The sequence below is a fragment of the Euleptes europaea genome, chromosome 11, assembly GCF_029931775.1.
Source record: "Euleptes europaea isolate rEulEur1 chromosome 11, rEulEur1.hap1, whole genome shotgun sequence".
Taxonomy (NCBI): domain Eukaryota; kingdom Metazoa; phylum Chordata; class Lepidosauria; order Squamata; family Sphaerodactylidae; genus Euleptes; species Euleptes europaea.
Window position 1 is genome coordinate 44,253,068 of NC_079322.1, and position 23,354 is coordinate 44,276,421.

The following is a 23,354-nucleotide window of genomic DNA, read 5'->3' on the forward strand; positions in this document are numbered from 1 at the left end:
CCTGCAGCCAACTCTCGGCGAGGTCATTCCAATGAGAGCGAAGGCAGCGATCAGACAAGGGCGACTTGCTCTCCCTCCCTGGAGAAGACGCCAGCTTTGTAGGAAAGGAGCGTGGTGCTGAATTTAATCTCTCTTCGCCGGCCTGGAGGATACAGCGGCTTTTTATCCCCGCGTCGGCGGAAAGAGAGACACTCGCGCCCGCACCGAACCCTTGAGCGGGGCCCTGGGGAGGAAGGGGGGTCGATGCCGCCGCTGAGGAGCGCAGTGTGATCCGCAAGTGCCTGGAGGCGCTGGGCGAGCGCCTGGGGGCGGGCTCGGAGGAGGCGTTCAGCACCTCGGACAGCTCCCCGCGGAGCCTTCAGCAGCCCGGACCGCTCCGCTCCGCGCCGGCCTCCAGCTACCCCAGGCGTCAAGGGCCGGGGCTGGGGGGAGGAATCCGCCGCGGGGTTCCTTCGCCGGACTCGCACTCGGGACCCGAAGCCGGGATCGGAGGGAGGCGGCGCTGTCTGCCTCGACGGCCAGCCGCCCGCCTTTCTCCCGCGGCTGCTGCTGAAGGAGAGGCAAAAGTTTGCGGCAGAGGGGGGGGGGCTTCCCCCCTCCCACCCACCCCCACCCACCCCCCACCCCCGGAGGAGGCGAGTGCTTTGCTTTCCGAGCTGATCGGGTAGGAACGATGACCGAGCGAGGATGTGCACCAGCGGCCACATCATCGGCAGCCTCCTGGTGCTCTCCGTGCTGGAGATAGGGCTGGGGGTCTCCAGCGTGGCCGTGGGGGCGGTCAGCTTCAGCCTGGCCCTGGCCGAGCAGCCGCCGCAGCTGGGAGACTCTTCTCCGGTATGGAGCGGGGTGTGTGTACGTTAGCCATTTCACTCTCTCTTTAACTCTTGACGGTGACGATGTTCGGTCTGTGCTGGTGGCGGCCCCTCCAGCGACCCCCGTCCCCCTCCCGGGGTCGCCACTCTCGTGTGCATGCGTTGTGCAGCGCCCAGGTGCATGATCCGGGATGCCGTCTGCTCCCGCCCCTGCCCCCGTGTCTTGTAGCGCGAAATCTCGAACTTGACTTGAACCCCCGTCCATCTCATGTAATTCACCCCCCCCCCCGCGATTCCAGATGGCAGAGCACTGGGGTCCATGCCTTTGCGTGCATGCCATCTGTCAGGTGGGTCATGAGACGTCTTCCCCTCACTCCCCTCCATGCACACCACTGGATGGTGGTCTAAAGATAGAAAGGCTGGTTTCAGATAAGGTCAAGGGCATGTCTTCTGAGAGTGGTTTCTTTTTGTAAAGAGAGAAAAACTGAAATGGGAGTTCTTGACGCATGACATCATTTTCTTGTGGTCAGGAGCAACAGCACCTTCTAGTCTGGATTAGATTAAAAATGTGGACAGACTCCCTTAACATCCCAACAGGTTCACTTTTCATTCTGACATCATTTGATTGACATCTTTCATGACTGCAAATCAAATGTCTCAACACAGAGGATGACATTTTTACATTAATTTTAATGGATGGTTTGTTGGATTTACATTATAGAAATTGCTGTTGGGATTCTTGAGGCTTGCAGTGTGTTTAGGATTGTAGCAAGGCACGCTAGACCTAAACACTTTCTTAGGAACTGTTTGTTTCAGTGGAATTTCTTGACACTTAAATCATACAGCCATGAGGAAGTTAAGCTCCTTTAATTCCCAGTGCAATGAATGGGATCTCTCGGTTGTGTGTTTGGGTTTAGATGTACATACCCCTTTCTGGATTTTGTCCCATGTGGTTAAGGCTTTGATGAACAGTAATTGTCAGCGCTGCTACTCTGGACCAGCAACTGTACCTTCAGTTGAAATCCATGGGGCAAGCTGATTTGAGGATTTTGGTCTGAACATGTATATTTCTTAAATTCTGAAATGCAAGGGACTTGTCTCTACATTTGCTTGCCACTAGTTCTAATCATATCAGAAGGGAAGAAGGTAAAACTGGACTGTATCAGGGTTTTATAATCTTCTTCTCCTCTTTTAAACCAATAGCTTAAAATATAATACTGAAAATAGACATGCCTAATTTCCTTTTTTTATTTTAGGTTCAATAGCTGCACAGTCTTTTGTTTAAATTTCTAGTTCGTATAATTTGTACATATTTTGACTTGTTCATGAAATCTGAAAAACCAGCAAACTCTTTTTCTTGAGCAGCAGCCAAAATACCAATAGGTGATTTTGGTAGCTGGGAATCACCTTTTCACCCCCTCAGATAGCTCGCGTGTTTGTGTGGATGTGTATGGAGAGATGTAGCTTTCAGTAGGATATCATAGAATCATAGAGTTGGAAGGGACTATCTAGTCCAACCCCCTGCACAATGCAGGAAATTCACAACTACCTCCCCCACACACACCCAGTGACCCCTACTCCATGCCCAGAAGATGACCAAGATGCCCTCACTCTCATGATCTGCCTAAGGTAATAGATTCAGTATTGCTGACAGATAGCCATCTAGCCTGTGCTTAAAAACCTCCAGGGAAGGAGCATTTACCACCTCCCGAGGAAGCCTGTTCCACTGAGGAACTGCTCTGTTAGAAAATTCTTCCTAATGTCGAGACAGAAACTCTTTTGATTTAATTTCATCCCATTGTTTCCGGTCCAACCTTCTGGGGCAACAGAAAACAACTCAGCATCCTCCTCTATAAGACAGCTCTTCAAGTACTTGAAGATGATTATCATATCACCTCTCAGTCTTATCTTCAGGCTAAACGTACCCAGCTCCTTCAACCTTTCCTCATAGGACTTGGCTTCCAGACCCATCACCATCTTTGTTGCCCTCCTCTGGACATGTTCCAGCTTGTCTACATCCTTCTGAAATTGTGGTGCCCAAAACTGAACACAATACTCTAGGAGAGGTCTAACCAGAGCAGAGTAAAGAGATACCATCACTTTGTGTGATCTGGACACTATACTTCTGTTGGTATAATTTTGTCAAAGGGACCAGGCGGTGACACTTAAACCTTTGACTGGCAGTACAGAATAGAGAAAGTTGAGGATAAGCAACTGCTAACTATAGATAGTTGGATGTAAACAAATGCTTTCCTATAGGAGTTGCACTCAGCAGTAGTGTTGGTGTAACAGCACAGAACAAAATTGGGTAAGGTTCTTGCACTGATCTATTTTTCAGGGCCTCCATGCCAGTTGTCTATGTGTGCATCCACAGGGATTCATAATTGTTTATGTCACCTAGAATATAGCCTAGAACATTGATCCCCAACATAGTGCCCAGGGGTGCCAAGCCACCTGTTTCCTGGCACCCACTTGCTTCTTTTCCAAACAGCCACTTCTGGCATTCCTCCACTTCACTGGGGGAGGAAGTAGCTCAGAAGAGGTCATTAGGCATCTCTGTCTGGAGGGATGCCTTCCATTTCCTCTATCATAGGAGGATGCTTACTTGGAACCTCCTAACATTTTGTAGAACCTTCCAATGTTTTCTACAGTTGGAGGTCTCCTTCTCAGTGGCCTGTGCAGTCGCTGGTTAAAATGTGATCCTGGCCAGGATGTACATCTCCTCAGTGGTCTCATCAGTGGCCCAAGATGCTTCCAAAACTACTGGTTGGGAAGGGGGCAGTTGCTTTATGAACCTGCCCTATTAATGGCTTCAAAGCAATGTAAATTTGTGGCATGGATTGGCAGTCTCCTTGACTCTAAACAAATTAACAAGTCAATTTTATGTATGTTTGCTCTTGAAATTCACCCAGAGTTTAATGAGACTTTATTCCAAACAGGAATGCTTGAGATGGCAGCATAACAGGGTTAAACCAAACACTTTGTCTTATCTGTTGTAGTTTGAATAACACTGAATGAAAGAGATGAGGGGGAAGGGAGTGAAATGAATTACCAAACTTCAGGAGAGCACACCCATTACAGGAAAGCTCTATCAGTATGCACACTTCCTAAAATAACATACCACGGAAATGTAATTAAAGGCCTTTGACCCATTTTTGTCTTTAAATAGCTGTAACTAGATAGAAGCCCAGTTTCACACATAAGGGGCTAAAAGGAAGGTTACTATGGAAACCTTAACTCTGGAAATCTTGTTCTAGGAGGATTTAAATCACACACACATATCACGTATTGCCTCACTATCCACACGTACTTTATTAGGTGACCATGTTAAATATTTTTATTGCTGTAAGATGATTAATATTGGCAACAGCCAACATAATGTATTCAGAGTTAGCACACAGGAAATCCAGTCCTTGTAATATTTTGGCATGTGTGGCAGACTCTAATGTGGAGAGCCGGGCTCGATTCCCCACTCTCCACATGAAGCCTGCTGGGTGACCTTGAGCTAGTCACAGTTCTCTCAGAACTCTCTCAGCCCACACAGAGGCAGGCAATGGCAAGCCACCTCAGAATGTCTCTTGCCTTGAAAACCCTACGGGGTCATCATAAGTCAGCTGTGACTGAATGGCACTTTCCTCCACCACCAAGCCCCAATTATTTAAACTTAAGAGTTCACATTTGAGGCTTAGATTGCTTTTGTTGACCCACCTTTCACCATAGTTCTGAAAAGGTAGTTCATCATGAGCTTGCTGTTCAATACTGGCATCAATGGAACTGCCCTATGAACAACATTAAATCTACTCAGAGATGATGATTAGGCGTTTTGTATATGATGGACAATTTGTTTACAATAGGGAACATATTATGAGGCAGATGTATTACAGATATTGTGCATACTCTAAGTACTTATAATTAATACTGTCTCCATAAATGTGATGGGCAAACCCTATAACTTTAAGTATTCCACTCGGACACCTGGCTGGACCAAGATCTCTCACTGTTGATATAATTTGACTGGAAGAATCTTGAGATCTAAAAGTAAATTGGAGGGGGCTCTTGTTTGCTTTCTGCACTAGTCTTTGAAATACATCATCCTTACATTATCAAGCTTTTCTGTGCTACTGAAGGGACTAGGAAGTTTGGCTTTAAAATTGAAGAAATTATTTGATATCTGATATCTAGTAGGAACCTAGAGCACACAAATCATGTCAGTTGCTCCATATCCTTTAGGAATTTTAAGACTGACTTGTTCAGATATTTATACTCCGCTTTTCTCCTCGATATGGACTCAAAGAGGCTTACAACATTATTTCTCCCTCCTCCATTTTGTCCTTAAAATAACTGGCCTGTGAGGTAGGTTAGGCTGAGAGACAGTAACTGGACCAACATCATCCAGCAAGTTTCCACAGCAGAGTGAATGATTTGGACCTGGGTCTCCCAGATCCTAGTCTGGCATTCTAACCACTATACCACACTGACATTCTATGCCAAGAATAACATGACTTCAACAGCTTTTTATGCTTGGGCAAGGGTAAGGAGCACTAAGAAACATGGGTTGAATCTACAGTACAATATTGGATCAATGCAGGTACTGAAGACAGGTATTTCCCCAAGAACCTGCTCCTTGAGATATTTTAACTGGAGGTGCCAAGGATTGAACTGGGAACTTTCTCTTTGCAACCCACATGCCATTCCGCAGAACTATGCCCCTGTACTCTGTCAAGTGAAGACAAATAGAGAATAGCTGTTTAGTGTCAACTCTGATCAACTATATATAAAACATTAATTGTGGTGGAAAGTGCCATCAAATCACAGCTGACTTATAATGAGCCTGCAGGGTTTTCAATCCAAGAGACAAACAGAGGTGGTTTGCCATTGCCTGCTTCTGTATAACAACTCTAAACTTCCTTGCTGGTCTCCCATCCAAATACTTAACTAGGGCTGACCCTGAACAGCTCCCGAGATCTGACAAGATCAGGCTAGCCTGGACCATCCAGGCCAGGGCAAGACATTTATACAGAGTTCAAATCCAATAAGATGCCATGGACTCTTCCTGGGTCCAGCAAAGGTCCTTGGAATGGGGTGATTGTACTAATGACAAATGTGCCACTGTGATCTTTCCTGGATTGAAACCAGAATACTCAACATCTTTGACATGAAAGCATGAGAGAAGAGGAGCCATGCTCTGGCCTTCTGATACTGCCTTTCTGAGGTCAAAATTCTGGAAGGTTCTCAGTATATTAGAAAACAGCCTCTACGAAGGCAAAGATATTGAATATCAATCACTCATTTAATTCAATGGGCTTTGCCTCTTTTTTCCAGTTGTTTGTGAACGTGTCTGTTCTCCCAGTTATGGAAGAAGCTAAGGTGTTAAAATGATGCTAACTCTGATGCCCATGAAAACAGCTACCCCATTCCAAGTGTTTTCTGCTTGTATGGCTCATCATAGTCATACAATGTGAACTGTAATTAGTCTCCGATGGTAAATAGAAGAACAGTGAGTTGTTTTTTTGTTTTTGTGTTTAAAAAATCCACTACTCTGACGGAATGAGCTAGTTCTCCATAGAAACAGCACAGCCAATCATATGAGTGTGTGGAACGCACAGACACACAGTGTTAGCAAGATGACAACATGCATACAAATAGCTGTTACACACAGACACACACACCTACAGAGGAATACAAAATCACACAGAATGCATAAGAACAAAAGTGTAATGCTATTTAAAAATAACCACCACCCTGAACAGTCTACATCATTAGTAACACTTTACTGTCAACAGATTCTCTCTTTCTTCAGTGTTTAACTTCTCAAAGGAGGTGTGTTTGAGATGAAGACTGCCTCCAAGCTACTCTTGGATCAAGAAGCTCTTTAATTTAAAATGTGTGGAAGGCAGGCTATAATGAACTAACTGCTATTGGGAAGTCACACAATATAATCCTGTCTTCACTTTAAATGTTTCAGGTTAAGCCCTGGCACTGAAAATAAATTCTGGGGTTGGCTCGTATTGAACTCTGGTCTCAGTTAAGCCTAGGCTTTTTTCCTGGTCTATTACACATGACAACACCCTGCGTGAGGACACTGGCTATTATCAGCTTACACTGCAGTGCGTTCTTGGTATGCATGTAAAGCCCCTATCATGAGTACATTCACTTTTGGAAGAACTTTCTATAGTGTAAGGGTATGTATGCAAAAAAACCAAAACAAAACAAAAACCACCAGTTGTAGTTGGCTTTAAGATGTTATTTTAAAAATAACACACCTTATATTGGATTCTTTAATAGTATTGTTAGAAATAAGAATATTATGAAATCAACCCAATGGTATTTTCCTTTCTTTTCAATGACACACATTTCCAGGTACAACTGCACCCCATCCCCTGCAATGGGATGAAATTCACAGGGGATTGCACTCCTCACCCAAAGGACCCCCCCCCAAAAAAAATTCAAACACAGTGGTTCCTGTGGAAAAATATCCTCCTGTTGAGAAATGTCCTCCACCCTAGAGATCACATTTATATTCCAATAATCGGGTCTGCACTTTGTCTATGTACTGGAACCCAGCTTGCATATTCATAGCCGGCAAAGAGGAAAGACAGAGGGGATGAATCATAAATCCTCCAAGTCACCCTTCAAGCACCAAGTACTCTAGTTCAAATGCAAATGGCTCTGGCTGGAGTGAGACAAAAGGTTTACCAGCTAACACCTCTGCTAGATTGTCACACCAAAAAGGCAGAGACTGAGAAAACCATAATGATGGATTGTCTCTTCTTTGTGGGTCAGGAATAACTGGACTGACCCCAGAGGGGAGATCATAAATCCTCAGGACACGAGGGAGCAGCTATCTTGCTCGTACTTTTACACTGACTCTTGGCTCTAGCCATGAAAGACTAATCCTCTACACAGGGACTCCATCTTGACCAGATGTTGAGGGACAATGGAGGGAAGTCTGAGAACTAATGCAATGGAGGATTTCAAATGCTGCAACTTCCAGAGATACTAGCCTGTCCTAATTTAGCATTGTTTAGGTAAGTATAGGGTTTGGATTTAGAGGACTTGTACAGACCATGTACATACTTGTACAGACCACGTGTACTCTTCTTATTAATTTATTATATTTTGAAAGCCTAATGCCTGACTTCTGTACCCATGCCATGTCTATTTGGTACCACTTTCTGAGGACTGGTAAAGGGGAGGGGCAGCAGTTTAGCTTACCATCCCTAAGACACACGAGCGCAAAAGTGCAATCAGTTGTCCCCACGCTATCTAGCATGAGCAAAGTGGGAGATGGGGCAATGAGGCAGCCCCTTCAAGCAGCAACACAGCTGGAAAAACAAATCCTTGCAGTAGGAGATGCTCTTTCATATTTGTTGGTGACTGTGGTTACTACCCAGAGAGTAACCCAGGAGTAAGGACAAGGGTTGCCTCACCAAGTGGAAACTGGGACAGTTGTGGGACTTTTTCAAACTCCCAGACAAGTGAGAATGGAGCTTGTGACTGTTTCCCTTTCTGTCTCCATTTCATTGGCTATTAAAAGTTCTGATTTGCCGAGCAGGTACATGCGAGAGTGAGTTATCATTTATATCTACTTTCATTCCCTATTTCTTTTCTTGTCCTGGTTATCCCTTGTTTTTTCCTTTTCTCTCTCCCCCCACCCCCATCCTCTGACCCGCTTACCATTATTGTACAAGGTTTTCAGGGTACTATCTAGAATTTTTAATAGAACAGAGGGTTTTAAAAATAATTTAAAGTATACTTTCTATGCAATATGTTTTTAAATGATTGAAGCTTGCTGTTAGCCACCCTGAGCCTGACCTTGGTCAGGAAAGGGTGGAATAGAAATAAAATAAATAAATAAGGATGAGCTTTTCTGAGATTATCAAGAGGTAAACTATGTTTAGAAGACGACTAGGAGGACCAAGTGTTCCCCTCCCCCCAAATGTGGAGCATGTGGGGATGGCATGGATTAATTTCCTAATCTCCACCATAAGAAGCTGCACTATGTTTAATTCAATAGTTTTCCCTCAACCTGGCTGATTGTCCATATTGCAGCAAGTCTTGGGGGGGGGGGCTGCTTCAAACCCTGGAATAAGATGTAGGATGGGGTGGGTAGCATGGGGGACAAGATGTAAGATGGAGACTTGTTTAAATATATACCCCTTCCCTCCTACACTTGCTCTACTTTACACATGAACAGAAAGAGATGCCTGTCTTTCCCCCCTACTGAGACTAATAGGATGTATCTGATTTGTATTGGAGAAAAGATAAAGTCCTTTAGTTCATTTATGTATTGAAAGATTTCTACTCTTGAATCAGTTGTTCTCTTTCACATAATGAAGTGATCTGATCATTCCTCATCAGTGACTCACATCTCATCGCTATGCTTTTACTATTGGAGGGACGTGATGCCTTATTCAATCAGTGTGGCATATGTGTGGTGTATATATATATATATATTTTAAAAAATCCCCTTTGCAGTCTATTTGCTGGGAAGATGGGCTGCCTATTGCTAGGGTAGTAATTCCAGAGTGCAAAAATACTCTGTTCCCCACATTTCTGCAGTGTTTCCTACTTGATATGGAATACAAGTGAAACATTTCCCTCTGACCACTGCAAAACAGGAGGTGTGACTGGCACTGCTTAGCTAACATGGAGGGAGAGGCAAAGAGTAGCTTCTGTCCAACTCTGCTTCCCACCACAATCTGAACAGCAGACATTAGCAAGAGAATTTGAGCTTGTGTAAAATCTGAATGCCCCTCTGCTTACCAAGGAGGCAAAATGATTGGTGGGAAATACTAATGGAATACACAGTAATGCAATCAGAATGATCAGGCCTGATGGAAGGAGAATATCTCAATCACCTGCTGATTCCCTTTCCCCTTGTTGCCCTTCCAACAACTTGAGAAATCAAAACCAGAGATCAAGCTCCAGGATATTTGTCAGCAAGGAATGCTTCCACTCATTCTAAAATGTCTTAAATAATACGTCCAGAATGGGAGCATTCCCCTCATTTATGAATGGGTGCTATTTGGTTGGATCCTCATTGGTACATTTTTGACTGCCCCTTCGATTACTATACTGCTCCTACTGCAATCTGGGCCTATGGTGGCATTCTTATGTAAACCATTTACCAAAAACAAATAGAAAATCAGTTTAGAGGGAAAGGATTGGCCAATGGTAGAACATCTGCTTGGCATGCAGAGGGTTCCATGTTCAATCCCTGACATCTCTAGTTAAAAGGAGCAGGCTGAAAGTGATGAGAAAGACTTCTGCCTGAGACTCAGAGATCTGCTGCTAGTCAGAGGAGATGAGATTGACCTTGATGGCCTGACTCAGTTCAAGGTAGTGTCATATGTATAGGTATATGGGGCACAATGCAAAAGAGAGTAACAAAGAAAAATAGGGAGAATAAGGTCAAGGGTACCAACAGAACTGTTAACTTGGCAGGTTGGCATTGCTGTCACTTCTACATAAATTTCTGATGACTCATTTCTGAAATTAGTTTAAAAAGAGAGAGAGGAGAGGAGGAGACTGCTATTTTCATTTATGGTAACTGTCAAAACAGAATCAACTACTTCTCATTCTCTGGATCTATCTTTCATCAGTTTTCTCACTAACTAGAGAGTTAGGTTCGGGCAAAGCTAATCTTGTCAAAATCTGGATGCAAATGCATGGTAGCCACTTTCTCATGACACTCTCCCATGTGACTGATATTCTATGCTTGCATCATTCGCATCCAGTCCACATTCAGCTGCCACTGTGTCTGATAGAGAAAAATAGACCTCTATATACATTATTTGTTGCACTAATATACAGTGGGACTATACCCACCATCTCCTTCCTCATCCCCTAGGGATGCATTCAAAGTTGTTGGAAATGCAAAATAACCTTGACACATACAAAATGAGTCTACAAAGGTCCATATGTGCAATAAGACTCTCATGTGGGGTTGTGCAAAAAAAACAAATCAGTAAATTTTGGGTTCGGGTTTACTGGGCCTGATTTTTTCTGGTAAACCCGGGAAAAGCCGATTACGCATACCAGAAAAGGGGTATTCGGCTTTATTTCCAGGTTTACTGGAAAAAAATCAGGTCCATTTTAGCCTATGGGGATTTTTTGAAGCTCCTGTGGGGGCATCCCAAATTTTCAAGTAGCTTCAATGGACTCTCCTTGTATGAACCATGAAGTTTGGTGACGATTGGGTCAGGGGGTCCAATTTTATGGGGTCCCGAAGGGGTCACCCCACTCCTCCATAGAAAAGCATGGTAAAGTTTACAATGCTTTTCTGTGGAGGAGGGGGTCGACCCCTTCAGGACCCCATAAAATTGGACCCCCTAACCCAGGAGTCTCAAAACTGCGGCTCCAGAGCCGCATGCGGCTCTTTGGCCCGTTGAGTGCGGCTCTCCGAACTTGGTTCGGAGCCCCTGCTCTTGTGCCCACTCGCGCCGGCAGCCGGGCTGCGGAGCCGGCGCACCTGAGAGAGAGAGTGGGTCTCCCTTTCCCTTGCCCTCAATGGTTGGGAGGCTAAAGCCTTCCCTCCCCTCTAGCCGCGCGATTGCTGGGCGGGCGGCTCGGTGGTTCCTGCCCCCCCGCCTATCAGCTGTTGGGCGGGGCGGGCTTCCTTTGGTAGACCTGGCCTCCGGCTGAGTCCCATTGGGAGGCCATGTTTACCCACTGGCTTTCTTGGCGGTAGACCTGGCCTCCGAGGAGGGGAAAAAAGTCCCCCTTCAAAGGCCAGGTCTACCCATTGGCTTCTATGGGCCTCTGGAGGCCAGGTCTACTGCCAAGAAAGCCAATGGGTAGACCTGGCCTCCCAATGGGACTCCGCCGGCCAAGTCTACCAATAGGCTTTTATGGCGGTAGACCAGGCCTCCAGACGAGGACTCCGGACGGGGAGGGGGAAATGGCAGGGACTTACAATTAAATTTTTATCAATAAATAAGATCACTATTAAGTATGATATCAAGTTTTATTCAGTGTATAGTTTAATTAAGACTTAAAACTTTAATTAAAGTTTATTAAGTTAATAAACAGTGTACCTACCTATATAGTTTAAGTTTAAGAAATTTGGTTCTCAAAAGAAATCTCAATCGTTGTACTGTTGATATTTGGCTCTTTTGACTAATGAGTTTGCCGACCCCTGCCCTAACCCAAACTTTGGGATTCATGCAAAGATAGTCCCTTGCAGCTACGCTGCAAATTTGGTGACTCTATCTCAAAAAATGCCCCTTGAGAGAATTTTAAAAGTACTTACTTTTTTACAGTCTGTAATGGTTGCTTCCTCACCAAAGAATTGTGGGAAAACCCATGAATGCTTGCAATGGGCTTGCGCAAAGCTATTGTGACATTAGATGTGACATTGGTGGTGGGGAGGGGGAAGTGTACCAGCTAGTGGCTAGAGTGTTAGACTATGGGAGACCCAAGTTCAAACCCCCACTTCTCCATGAAAGCTTGCTGAGTGGGCTTGGCCCAGTCACACACTCTCAGCCAAATCTAACTTGCACATCTGGTGTGTGATCTCTATATACTGGGTTTGCTACAGCCCCTGAAGAAATAGCAGCAGCTATGGCTTTGTTATGCCAAGCCCCCAGGAGTCCTGCAAAAGGAAAAGGAGCAATTTAGGTTCATTACTGTCTCCATTTTCCTGCCTTAAATTGACAAGTGAATGATTTATTTCTTTTTGCTGTAATTATTACCTGAGACTGCTGGGTACAGATTTATATTATTATTCTTGAAAATTCTAGATCAGATATATAATGGAAAGTCACAGCTGACTTATGGAGACCCTGTAGGGTTTTCAAGGCAATAGATGTTCAGAGGTGGTTTGCCATTGCCTGCCTCCACGTCATGATCCTGGTATTCCTTGGAGGTCTTCCATCCAAATACTAACCAGGGTTGAACCTGCTTAGTTTCCAAGATCTGATGAGATCAGGCTAGCCTGGAGCTATCCAGGTCAGGGCAAATATATAGGCTTACTTATTAATAGCATGTTTGTTTCCATCAGAGAATAAAACTAAATTATTTAGCCTGTCTTATCAAGATTGCATGAATTACTAGGGAGATATATATCCTGAAGAAGGAACTGCTTCCGATTTTGTGTGAATTTTCAGCATAACAGGTTATCAGTGGAAAATATATCAAATGTGCCCTGTTCTGAAAACTCTGTGATTAAATTTGAGTGATGCTTGCCAATCCCATCAAGACTTTTAATGCTTATGCAGACTACATCCTGTTCAACATTCTGTGTTTGGGATATTTGCACCGGATCATCATAATAGCATTATTTCTGCCCAAGCCTGTCTTCCCTGGGGTCTATTTTGGGATTAATTTATAGGTTTTGCATGGTTTGGGAGATTATTATGATTATGAGATGATTGCATGACTTTAAGGGAACTGTACAAAAGAGTAGACATGAATTTACTGCTATTGATCCAGAAATTCATCATAAATTCATCCAATTCCAAAGCCGCACTTCACTGCACATGATTTCACCTCACGGCATGAATGAGTGCTGCAGAGTTACTATATTGCCCTGAAAGGAAGATGGCACTACTGGGGGTGGGGAAGACTACTCTTCCTTTCAAGAACACTTAGATGTGGGGATACTGACTAATATCCAGAAATGTGTCTAAAGTATGCAAAAGTGATCTGGAGAAAAAGTTGGCTTTGATGTTGTCCTGGGATTCGAGTTGATTGAGACAATCAACTCACTTTGAGGTTATCTAAAATTTCAGGGTTTGGGTTCGGTTACACTGGAAATAGAACTGAACATTTTAGAAAACCATGAACGATGTTGAATTTCCCAAGTATAAAATAGTGGCATTTGATGCAATCCAATCTTCAAGTGTAAGCTCTTGGAGGGAGGGCAAGTTTTATGTGGATGTGATATGTAGATTTGGTGTGGTTCTATTGTTCAAAACATGCAAAAGAAGACAGACTTCCTCTTGAAATTTTAATGCCCACTTTTGCATTTTTAAGTTTCCATTTTTTTCATTAAATGTTTTGGATTCTGAAATGTAGCAGTCAACTTTTTCAGATTATTATTACTATTACTTCATGACAATAATTGTCACTGGTGCCGTTCTCAAGTCTGAATCAAGCCAATGAGTTTCAAATGCCTTATTATCAGGGAGAGGAAAACAATGTATGGCACCCTGAGCTGTTTGGAGGAAGGCCAGGGTAGATAGACAAAGATTATTTGACTGCAAATAAGAATAAATGCTCTAGAATGGTTAATATTTATAATTTCATATGTACTCAGGAACAGACTAGCAAAGGAGCGGATTTCTGAAATAAGGCAATAGCTAATAACAAGGCTAGGAGCCCCATGGTGCAGAGTGTTAAGCTGCAGTACTGCAGTCAAAAGCTCTGCTCACGACCTGAGTTCGATCCCGACGGAAGTCGGTTTCAGGTAGCCGGCTCAAGGTTGACTCAGCCTTCCATCCTTCCGAGGTCGGTGAAATGAGTACCCAGTTTGCTGGGGGTAAAGGGAAGATGACTGGGGAAGGCACTGGCAAACCACCCTGTAAACAAAGTCTGCCCAGGAAACGTCGGGATGTGACGTCACCCCATGGGTCAGGAATGACCCGGTGCTTGCACAGGGGACCTTTACCTTTACCTAATAACAAGGCTAATAACATGCCCTCCTAATGTTCCCTTAATTATAAAGTATATATAAAATTGCTTTCTTTGAAAGAGTAACTTTACAATCCAGATACAGATATATTTGAAACAATGAATATTCTGTGATTTCTTGCATTGCTTTATAATATAGCAGGGTTTTACTTATTGATCTAGGCTTTCAGCTATAAAATAATTACCCTTCTTCTCTTTACAGTTTCTGCTTTGTGGAGCATGTGGAATTCTGTGTGCCAAAAAAAAAACAGGACTTGTCGTAAGTTTTCACATGACTTGCAATATGTATCACTGGGTGAAATGCAAATGGTAGAGGATTTTGAACACTACTGCAAATCATCATGATCTATCTTCATAATGGGGTAGGAAGTACCTTTCCCCCTTGTATACCCCCACAGTGAGTTCAGGAAATGGATAGGGCAGACTATGCCGTCTGTACTAGTCCTGCCATAATCCCTTTTGGCCATGTGGAATGGTGGGGTACTGCTGTAGACTGAACTCTTCCTATCCTTGTGGGACCAGAAGTATTAAAATTACACAAATTACATATCCCCTCCCCCAAATAGTCCAATTCTAATGAAGGCAACTTGGCTATACTTCTTTGCCTTCACTTTCCACCAATCATGACATAGGTTTCCATTGGTAGACCCCTCCCTTAATTACTTCCACCATTAAAACAATCCCATTCAAAATATTTTAGCAAGCTGAGTGAGTCTTTTATCATACTAGTCTTCCCTGTTCAAACCAAACCAAACACCTATTTGAAATCTCAGTTGATAAAATTACCGGAGAGGACTGTACCATATTTACAACTGTTATTGTGTGGCCTTGGGCAGGTTACTATAGGTACCTGCCCAAGTGATCAAGTCACAGTCATCCACCTGTGCTGGCCAACTGTGGTGACTGGCTGAACAAAGTAGCTGATAGTTCTACATAATGCTTAGTGCCCACTTTTTTTTTTACATTGTTCATACATGTTTTTATTTGATAGACATCTCTGTTGTTTCTCCTCCAGATAACCTCGTGCTAATGTGATCTGTCTTGTCTCCTACCAGATGATCCTTTTTTCAGCCTGCTGCATCTGTGGACTCATTGGAGGAATACTAAACTTCCAGTTCCTTCGCGCACTGACAAAGAAATCCTCGGTTCTCTATTCGTTGCATCTTACATCCATGTCCCTGGCATGCATCGGGATTGGGGGCTGCACCCTTTCGTCATGGCTCACTTGCCGGCTTGCCAGCTATGAGCAAAGGCGAATGTTTTCGGAACGAGAGCACTCACTGCATCATTCCCATGAAATGGCCGAGAAAGTAAGTTAGGAAAATGTCCTGATTTTGTTATGTTTCTCCCCAAGCAACTCAATGTTCTAATATATTCCAGTGGCAGCCGGGGAATTCAATTTTCAGATATGAGTAACAGGGACAATGAAATACTGCTCTGCTGTATAAGTTTCATTCTGTTATGGAAAGCAATTTTTAGATACTGTATCTTTTTTGCAATATACCCATTTCAACAAAATACATCCATTATCTGCATTGTTCCATTGTATAACTTCTCTAAGCGCTTTGTCGCTAAATATAGACCTTCATAAAGAATGGAAAGGCTGTTTAATTAATGGGCCTTTCTCAATATGCCTCATTGCATGACAGTATTAAATTCCTTTCTGTCCTCTGCTAAGTTGTTTGCAAATCAGGGACTTATCCACAGATTCAAATTGTACAGAAAGTCAAGTGACACAATCAGCAGTGTTATCTATTGTTGGATTGTACTGCTTCTCACTGCAAGCAGAAGAACAGGGAATAGACAATATTTTTTCTCAATTTTTGCTTCATTTCTATATACTTTTTTTTTAATCTATTACATTCATTCATTTTTTCCCTGTTGTTTTTAATGGGAGACATATTTCAAAAGGAAACACATGCAAAAACTGTAACTTCATGCTTACCATCCAGGGTGGGTGAAATGCTCAGGGATTGGGCCTCTCACCAAATTAATCTTTCACTGCCAAATCACAGCCATAGAAGAAAGGTCCCCCTTTTTACAGAGTATTTTTGTTTTATTGACAAAATTGGGTTAAAGCTCTCAGTGAAGGTAGGTTAGTGAAGTGTAGTGCAGGTTAGTGAAAGTATCCCTATTTGGTAGGCAGTTAAAACTTCTCACTAGCAGGCGTCCCTGGGTTTGTGAAGACCATCACCTGCCAAACAAATCCTACCCTTTCTAGCTCATTCAACCTTGCCAGGTTGGCTAGGGTCATTAATATGTCTAGGGTTGCCAGGGCCCTCTTTGCTACCGGCAGGAGGTTTTTGGGGTGGAGCTTGAGGAGATAAACTGGCCAATGATAGGACAGTGTCAAATTTTCCTGAATGATACTTCTGCCCATGATCCATTCCAACCTGTCTTTAGGCATGGACTGGGGAAACAGTCTTAGATATACTAGGGGATCATCTCTGTTGACAGATGAGTCACCTCATATTTTCTCTACTGATCCTATTAGACCTTATTATATCTGTTGGCCGTCTTCGATATGGAGGGTCATTTCATTCTATTTCATTGATAGGAAAGGGGAAGTACAGCTACTAGACTATAGTTTTGGTCTTTTTAACAGAGAATGTTTCCACCAGAGACAGAAGAGTCAGCTGCATGACCTATTAAATGTAGTGTTCTGCAAAGCTACATATCCGTGTTGTTTAACATCCATTATGGGCAGCTCAGTGAGATAGTCTGGAGCCGTCAATATGCTGATGATATCCTACTCTGTATTTCACTAACTTACAGGGTTCAGCCAATATGAAAGTGATGCCTTGTGTTAAAGCAATTGCACTGCCTATTGATTTGTTTCTAGGTTCAGTTCAAGGTACTCACCTTTAAAACTCTCCACAATGTATCATATCTCATATCTGAAGGGCCTGATCACCTGGTATGAACCTATGCGCCCCTTTCAGTCTGTACACCATACCCTGATCAGTGCTCATTTCTCAAGGCTAGCTGGACTGCTTTTTGAAAAAAATCAGGCCCTTCCTGCTGCTGCTCCCTCTTTCTGGAATGGCCTCCTGGAGGCTGTGTACCAGGCTCCACCCCTTTTAGAAAGCACTGCCAAAATTTGCTTTTCCAGAGAATGTTTTGGTGAAGTGCTCTTTCTCTTGAACCTTGATATGTGCTGGTTGCAAAGGTATGAGCTTGAACTTTTATTGTTCATAGCTTGCTGATTTTGTTGGATGCTTTTGAACTCTGGTGTTAGATGCCTTGTTAGGGTTGCCAAATGCCAGGTGGTGGCAAGCAAATCCCCGCCAATCCACCTGCCTGCCCGTCAACAAGCTGAGGGTTGGTGGGCAATGCGTGCACGTGGGCCTGCCTGTTGTGACACGTCACTTCCAGTTTACACCCCGAAGAGCCGCATCGCAAGGGGCCGGTTACCACTCAAACTCCTGACTTGAATAGTAAAAGGCCCCTTGCGACGTGGCACTTCCAGGTGTAAATGCATTGCAAGGGGCTTTTTACCACTCAGACTGGGAGTTTGGGTGGTAAATGGCCCCTTGTGATGTGTTTTACACCCGGAAGTGCCGCATCGTAATGGGCCTTTTACCACTCAAACTCCCAGTTTGAGTGGTAAAGGCCTCTTGCGATGCAGCACTTCGGGGGGTGCACAACCCCCCCCCCTTCCACTCCAAAAACCTCCTGCTGAAGGAGAAGGGGGACCTAAAAGCCTATGCCTTGAGTTCTTGGGGGAAAGTGGTGTATAATAATAATTATTAAAAAAACAAAAACAAATGTCTGGCTCTCTCTGGAAAGCAGGCACAGGTACACTGTGAACAGAGGGACACATCTGGAACTCCAAGAAGGGAGGCAAGAGAACAGACTTGCCAGGCTGTGGCTTTTATTTGTTGCTCTAAGAAAGGCAGGCAGTCTGGCAGAGCAAGTACTGAGGCCTGAATTTTTTTGAATCCATAAATGAATAGGCAGAGTTACACAGCATGCACAGGAGCCAGGGCAGGGCCATTGATATTAAGAAGTACCTGGGGTTCGTTTTCCTATTTGTGTTGATGACACAAACAAACTGGATATGTTTTTGGAAGAAGATTCGTCAGACAATAAGAATGCACAGTGCTAGTGGGGAATCAAAATGGTTGAATGCCCCCTCTAGAGTTGCCAGGTCCCTCTTCGCCACCGGTGGGAGGTTTTTGGGGGTGGAGCATGAGGAGGGTGGGGTTTGGGGAGGGGAGGGACTTCAGTGTCATAGAGTCCAATTGCCAAATGGCCATTTTCTCCAGGTGAACTTATCTTTATCAGCTGGAGATCATTTGTAATAGCAGGAGATCTCCAGCTAGTACCTGGCAGCTGGCAACCCTAGCCCTCTCCCCTAGCTTCTCAGGGAGAAAGGTTCCAGTGACATTTCTCCCCTGAGATGACAGGTTTGAATGTAGGATGTCTGCAAGTAGTGGGATCATTGAAACATCTGCTCCAAGCATTCTCACAGTACGACAAAGCTCAGTCCTATGACAGACCTATTGCTAAATCTTTAGCTTACAACAAATTGTTCTTTCTATGTGTTGTTACTGATGTAGCATCATGCATATGCATTTGTTTCTGGTTGTATGTTTCTGGTTATTTATAACTGTTATATTTATATTAGAGATTGAGGGGGATTGAAATAACCGACCTGCCCAGCTGCCCGGTGGTTCCCCCGACACCAGAGTTGCTTCCCAGGTATGCTGAATTCTAGGAAGTGACAATGCTCTTATGTTGTCACCCTAGGAAGTTCTGCTTTTCAGACAAATACATAGTCACACCTTGGCTGACGATTTGAGCACACCCCCAGAAGTCTTAGAACTCTAACGTTTAGAAATCTGTTCTTCATTTAAAATATTGCTCCAAGTTGTAAGCATCCAAATGATTTCTCTTGGATGTGCCAGTGTTCTAAAGTTACACCTTTTCTACTAGCTGCTTCATGCCTTACAGCGCAATCCAAAGCAGGAAGGGGTGAAAGCGGTGAGGAGACAGTGTGACCATGGCACCAGTGCAAATGCCACTTGTGACGGCATAAGGCACTTACGCTGGCGCCAAGGCACTTAACGCTGGTTCTGGGGAGTAGTATGGCAGTGCCATGCATGAGTGCTGGCACAGCTGTGACAGCAGAAAACCTCCAGCGCAAAGGCTCGTGCCAGCACCAAAGGGGCATTCCCAGGGGCGGGGCATGCAGTAGTCAGCTCTCTGAGCCCTTTTGCCCCAGGAACGCCCACTTTTGCTGGCACGAACGTATGCTGGCAAAATTGTGGGTGCAGCCTATGGAGCTGCTTAAGGTAGTTCGATGGGCATTGGGGGAGCATCCCTGCCAGGTTGCTGGCCACGGTGCAGCAAGCCACTGAGGAGGTGGCTCAGCTGTGCTGTGGCTGTGCTGTCCCCAGCCGTGGCACAACTAACCCCCCTCCCCAGATTGCACTCAAAAGCCCACTGGATTAGATCCAAGGATTCCCTTGTCCTTGCTCCACAGGAGGAAAACATAATGGAAAGGAATTCTCTGATCCAATCCACTCTGTGCATAAACTAAATTATGGCTGTAATGTAATGAATAACATTTAAAATTAAAGAAACGACTGCCAACATTCATACTGAATTGGGAGGGCCATTCAAATAATTACATTTATGCCAGTGATTAATGAGAACAATTTGAGGGTTTAAATTTTTGCTCACTAGCTGCAAAGACAGCAAAACTATGAATAAATGTTAGATTGAACTTTTCTTACCATCCTTAATTTGTCCATTCTCATTCTACTCCTGTGAGGTAGGCTATTAGGAGTTTGTTTATACAATCTGATCATGAAATAACAACTTTTAATCTCATTTCAAACCTGGATTTGTTTAAGTAATGAGAAGACATACCTGAGATTGAAGCAAGGAAGACAATGTATATTTGGATAATCAGGAATTGTTTTCCTTCCTATGGCTTAGTGTAGCGATGAACTATAACATGGTCAATACCTGGAGATGGTGGTACTCAAGAGCAGAGCAAAATCATTGTAACCTGAAACTGACCCAAGGAAGAGCATGAGAGTGTAAGGCTAAAACACTCTGGTAGAATTCTTGGAACTAGAAATGAAGCCAGGGGAAAATGGCTGATTTTCGGTAACAGTCCAGAATTTCCAGCCATGGCTATACCCTCTGTTATCTCTCTCTCTCTCTCTTTCTGATTATGTAAACAAGCTCTATGATTCTGATTTTACAAATGGAAAAATGTAAGCTGAGATAGTGACTTAGGGGGCCAAAGAATTCCTGAGCCCCCCTCTGATCTTTGTTTGTCTGCTTTCAAGAACCACATCCACAGGCTGTTTAATAGTTGATGGGATTGTGAGTTTACTGATCTCACTCTGTTTCCCAGCAGACAGGTGTCTTCTTCACCAAACCCTCCCTTCAACCGGCATTATCTGGCACCTTTCCTGGAAATCCTAGCAGAGACCAAGGTATAAATGTGAATTGAAATTCAACAGCCATCTCTTTCATAATTAGAACATGTGCTCTATATCTTCCTTCAGACATTTGAAATGGTAGAGCTAGGACTGGACTTGCAAGGAAGAGTTGCTTAGGGAAACCATTTCTAGAGCTGCTTATGGCAGGTGAAGAGTTTTCATTAGCTGTACTGCCTTTGTTCGAGTGTAATCTGCTGTCCAGGCACATCAGTGGGTGAAAAAGCGACAGAGGGCCAGATCTTGTGTGGAGACATGAAGCAACCAGGGAAGGGATTCCAACAGAAGTGGGAATGAGGGCCCAAGTTTGGGGTGAGATCCGTGTAGGTGAGCAGCAGCAAGCTGTCATCACCTGGAGAGAATGTGCAACGCAAGAACCACCACGAGGGGAAAAAGTCAAGCAAAAGTTCTAGTGAGGAACACAGGAATGGAAGGAAAGACTAGATAAGACTCAACAAGCTATGGTGGGCACCTACCAGGCCACCAAACCTTAAGCTCTGGTGTAGGGCTGTAGCGGATGGTCTTGCTTAATGTTTTGCCTACATGCTGGAATGGCTAAGGTTGGCACTGGTACAGAAACTTCTGCCACTCTTGTAACATACTTCCATGTTGTGCTAGGACAGGGGTCGGCAAACTCATTAGTCAAAAGAGCCAAATATCAACAGTACAACAATTGAGATTTCTTTTGAGAGCCAAATTTCTTAAACTTAAACTATATAGGTAGGTACACTGTTTATTAACTTAATAATCTTTAATTAAAGTTTTAAGTCTTAATTAAACTATAGGTACACTTAATAAAACTTGATATCATAGTTAATAGTGATCTTATTTATTGATAAAAATTAAATTGTAAGTCCCTGCCATTTCCCCCTCCCTGTCCGGAGTCCTCGTCTGGAGGCCTGGTCTACCGCCATAAAAGCCTATTGGTAGACCTGGCCTCCTACTGAGTCCCATTGGGAGGCCAGGTCTACCCATTGGCTTTCTTGGCAGTAGACCTGGCCTCCGGAGGCCCATAGAAGCCAATGGGTAGACCTGGCCTCTGAAGGAGTCCTCGGAGTCCAGGTCTACCGCCAAGAAAGCCAGTGGGTAGACATGGCCTCCCAATGGGACTCCGCCGGAGGCCAGGTTTACCAAAGGAAGCCCGCCCAGCCCAACAGCTGATAGGCGGGGGGGCAGGAACCGCAGAGCCCCCCGCCCAGCAATCACGCGGCTAGAGGGGAGGGGAGGCTTTAGCCTCCCAACCATTGAGGGCAAGGGAAAGGGGGACCCGGGGGGGGGTGAGAGACAGCGCGCCCGCTCGCCTGCTCTCTCTCTCTCTCTCTCTCTCTCTTGCACTCGCTCGCTCTCTCGCTCTCTCTCAGGCGCGCCGGCTCCGCAGCCTGGCTGCCAGCGTGAGCAGGCGCGAGAGCAGGGGCTGCGAACCAAGTTCGGAGAGCCGCACTCAATGGGCCAAAGAGCTGCATGCGGCTCGGGAGCCGCAGTTTGCAGACCCCTGTGCTAGGAGGATGTTTGCCTCCAGAGCCTCTCATGCAATCACCATTGATGATAACCAGTATCGCATCATCCTGTAGGCGTCTAAGCATATAGACCCCCCCCCAATGCTAGGCAATGTAAAAGTCTAAGGCTTGCAGTTCTACATTCAGCTTTCCCTTGCAGATGACTACCCCCCCCCCCCGCTGCCACTGTGGGGCAACTCACCCATAGGGTCAGGGTTGCCAACCTCCCGGTGGTGGCTGGTGATCTCCTGGGATTACAACTGATCTCCAGAAAGCAGAGATCAGTTCACCTGGATAAAATGGCCACTTTGAAAGGTGGACTCTATGGCATTATACCCTATTGAAGTCCCTCCCCTCCCAAAAACCTGGCCCTCTACAGGTTCCACCCCTAAAATCTCCAGGTATTTCTCAATCCAGATCAGGCAACCCTAAGCAGGGTGGTTATTGTGTGTGTGTGTGGGGGGGGGACATACTTCTCAAAAGGAAACCTAGAATGAGCTGAATCCAGGCTGCAGACTTTGCATGGATTAAAACTTGTAATTAGCTATGTATCAAACTGACACTAAATCACATTTCATTTTAATTAGTGCTTTCAATTCTTACAGGAAATGACAGACAACATGAGCAATGGAGGACCACATTTAATTTATAATGGAAGAGCATACTGAAAGATTCACTGTTTACGGGACAACTATTTTCAGGATTCTCTTGATGGGGAAAAATGGAGATGCCAACAACTTGGAAAGAAGGCACAAAATGAATCTTGGCTCTGATCTACACCAATTTTAGTTTTTAAAATGGCACAGTGGCATCCCATTTCAGTTGGTTCTTGGGATTCCCTTTTCCATAGTCTGGAAATATTTTACTACGTATTTGGAAAATAAGCAGAAATTATCACTTCTTTATTTTTTATTTTTTTGGGTCTAAATAATTTTTCATGGTTCTTTGGAACG

The 23,354-nt window shown here is 44.3% G+C and overlaps 1 protein-coding gene across 6 annotated transcripts; it reads left to right on the forward strand.

Annotated features, from left to right (window-relative positions):
• The first annotated feature begins 626 nt into the window (after positions 1–626).
• TMEM196 (transmembrane protein 196) lies at positions 627–23,163 on the forward strand. 6 transcript variants are annotated; one of them, XM_056857712.1, is made up of 6 exons: positions 627–852; positions 14,650–14,706; positions 15,503–15,757; positions 19,078–19,151; positions 20,821–20,902; positions 23,007–23,163. In XM_056857712.1, exons 1-6 carry the CDS (start codon positions 688–690, stop codon positions 23,067–23,069), a joined length of 696 nt encoding a protein of 231 aa, XP_056713690.1. In that variant the 5' UTR covers positions 627–687; the 3' UTR covers positions 23,070–23,163. The 6 variants fall into 6 exon arrangements, with proteins under 6 accessions (XP_056713690.1, XP_056713691.1, XP_056713692.1 ...); XM_056857713.1 differs by having other exon boundaries at positions 20,824–20,902; XM_056857714.1 differs by having other exon boundaries at positions 627–846.
• The last annotated feature ends 191 nt before the right edge of the window (positions 23,164–23,354 follow it).

Coding starts and splice junctions, on each gene's coding strand:
- TMEM196 (XM_056857712.1), top strand. CDS start 688: ATGTGCACCAGCGGCCACATCATCGGCAGCCTCCTGGTGCTCTCCGTG. Junction 853..14,649: donor CGGTATGGAGCGGGGTGTGT/GTACGTTAGCCA, acceptor TTCTCTTTACAG/TTTCTGCTTTGTGGAGCATG. Junction 15,758..19,077: donor CCCATGAAATGGCCGAGAAA/GTAAGTTAGGAA, acceptor TATTTATATTAG/AGATTGAGGGGGATTGAAAT.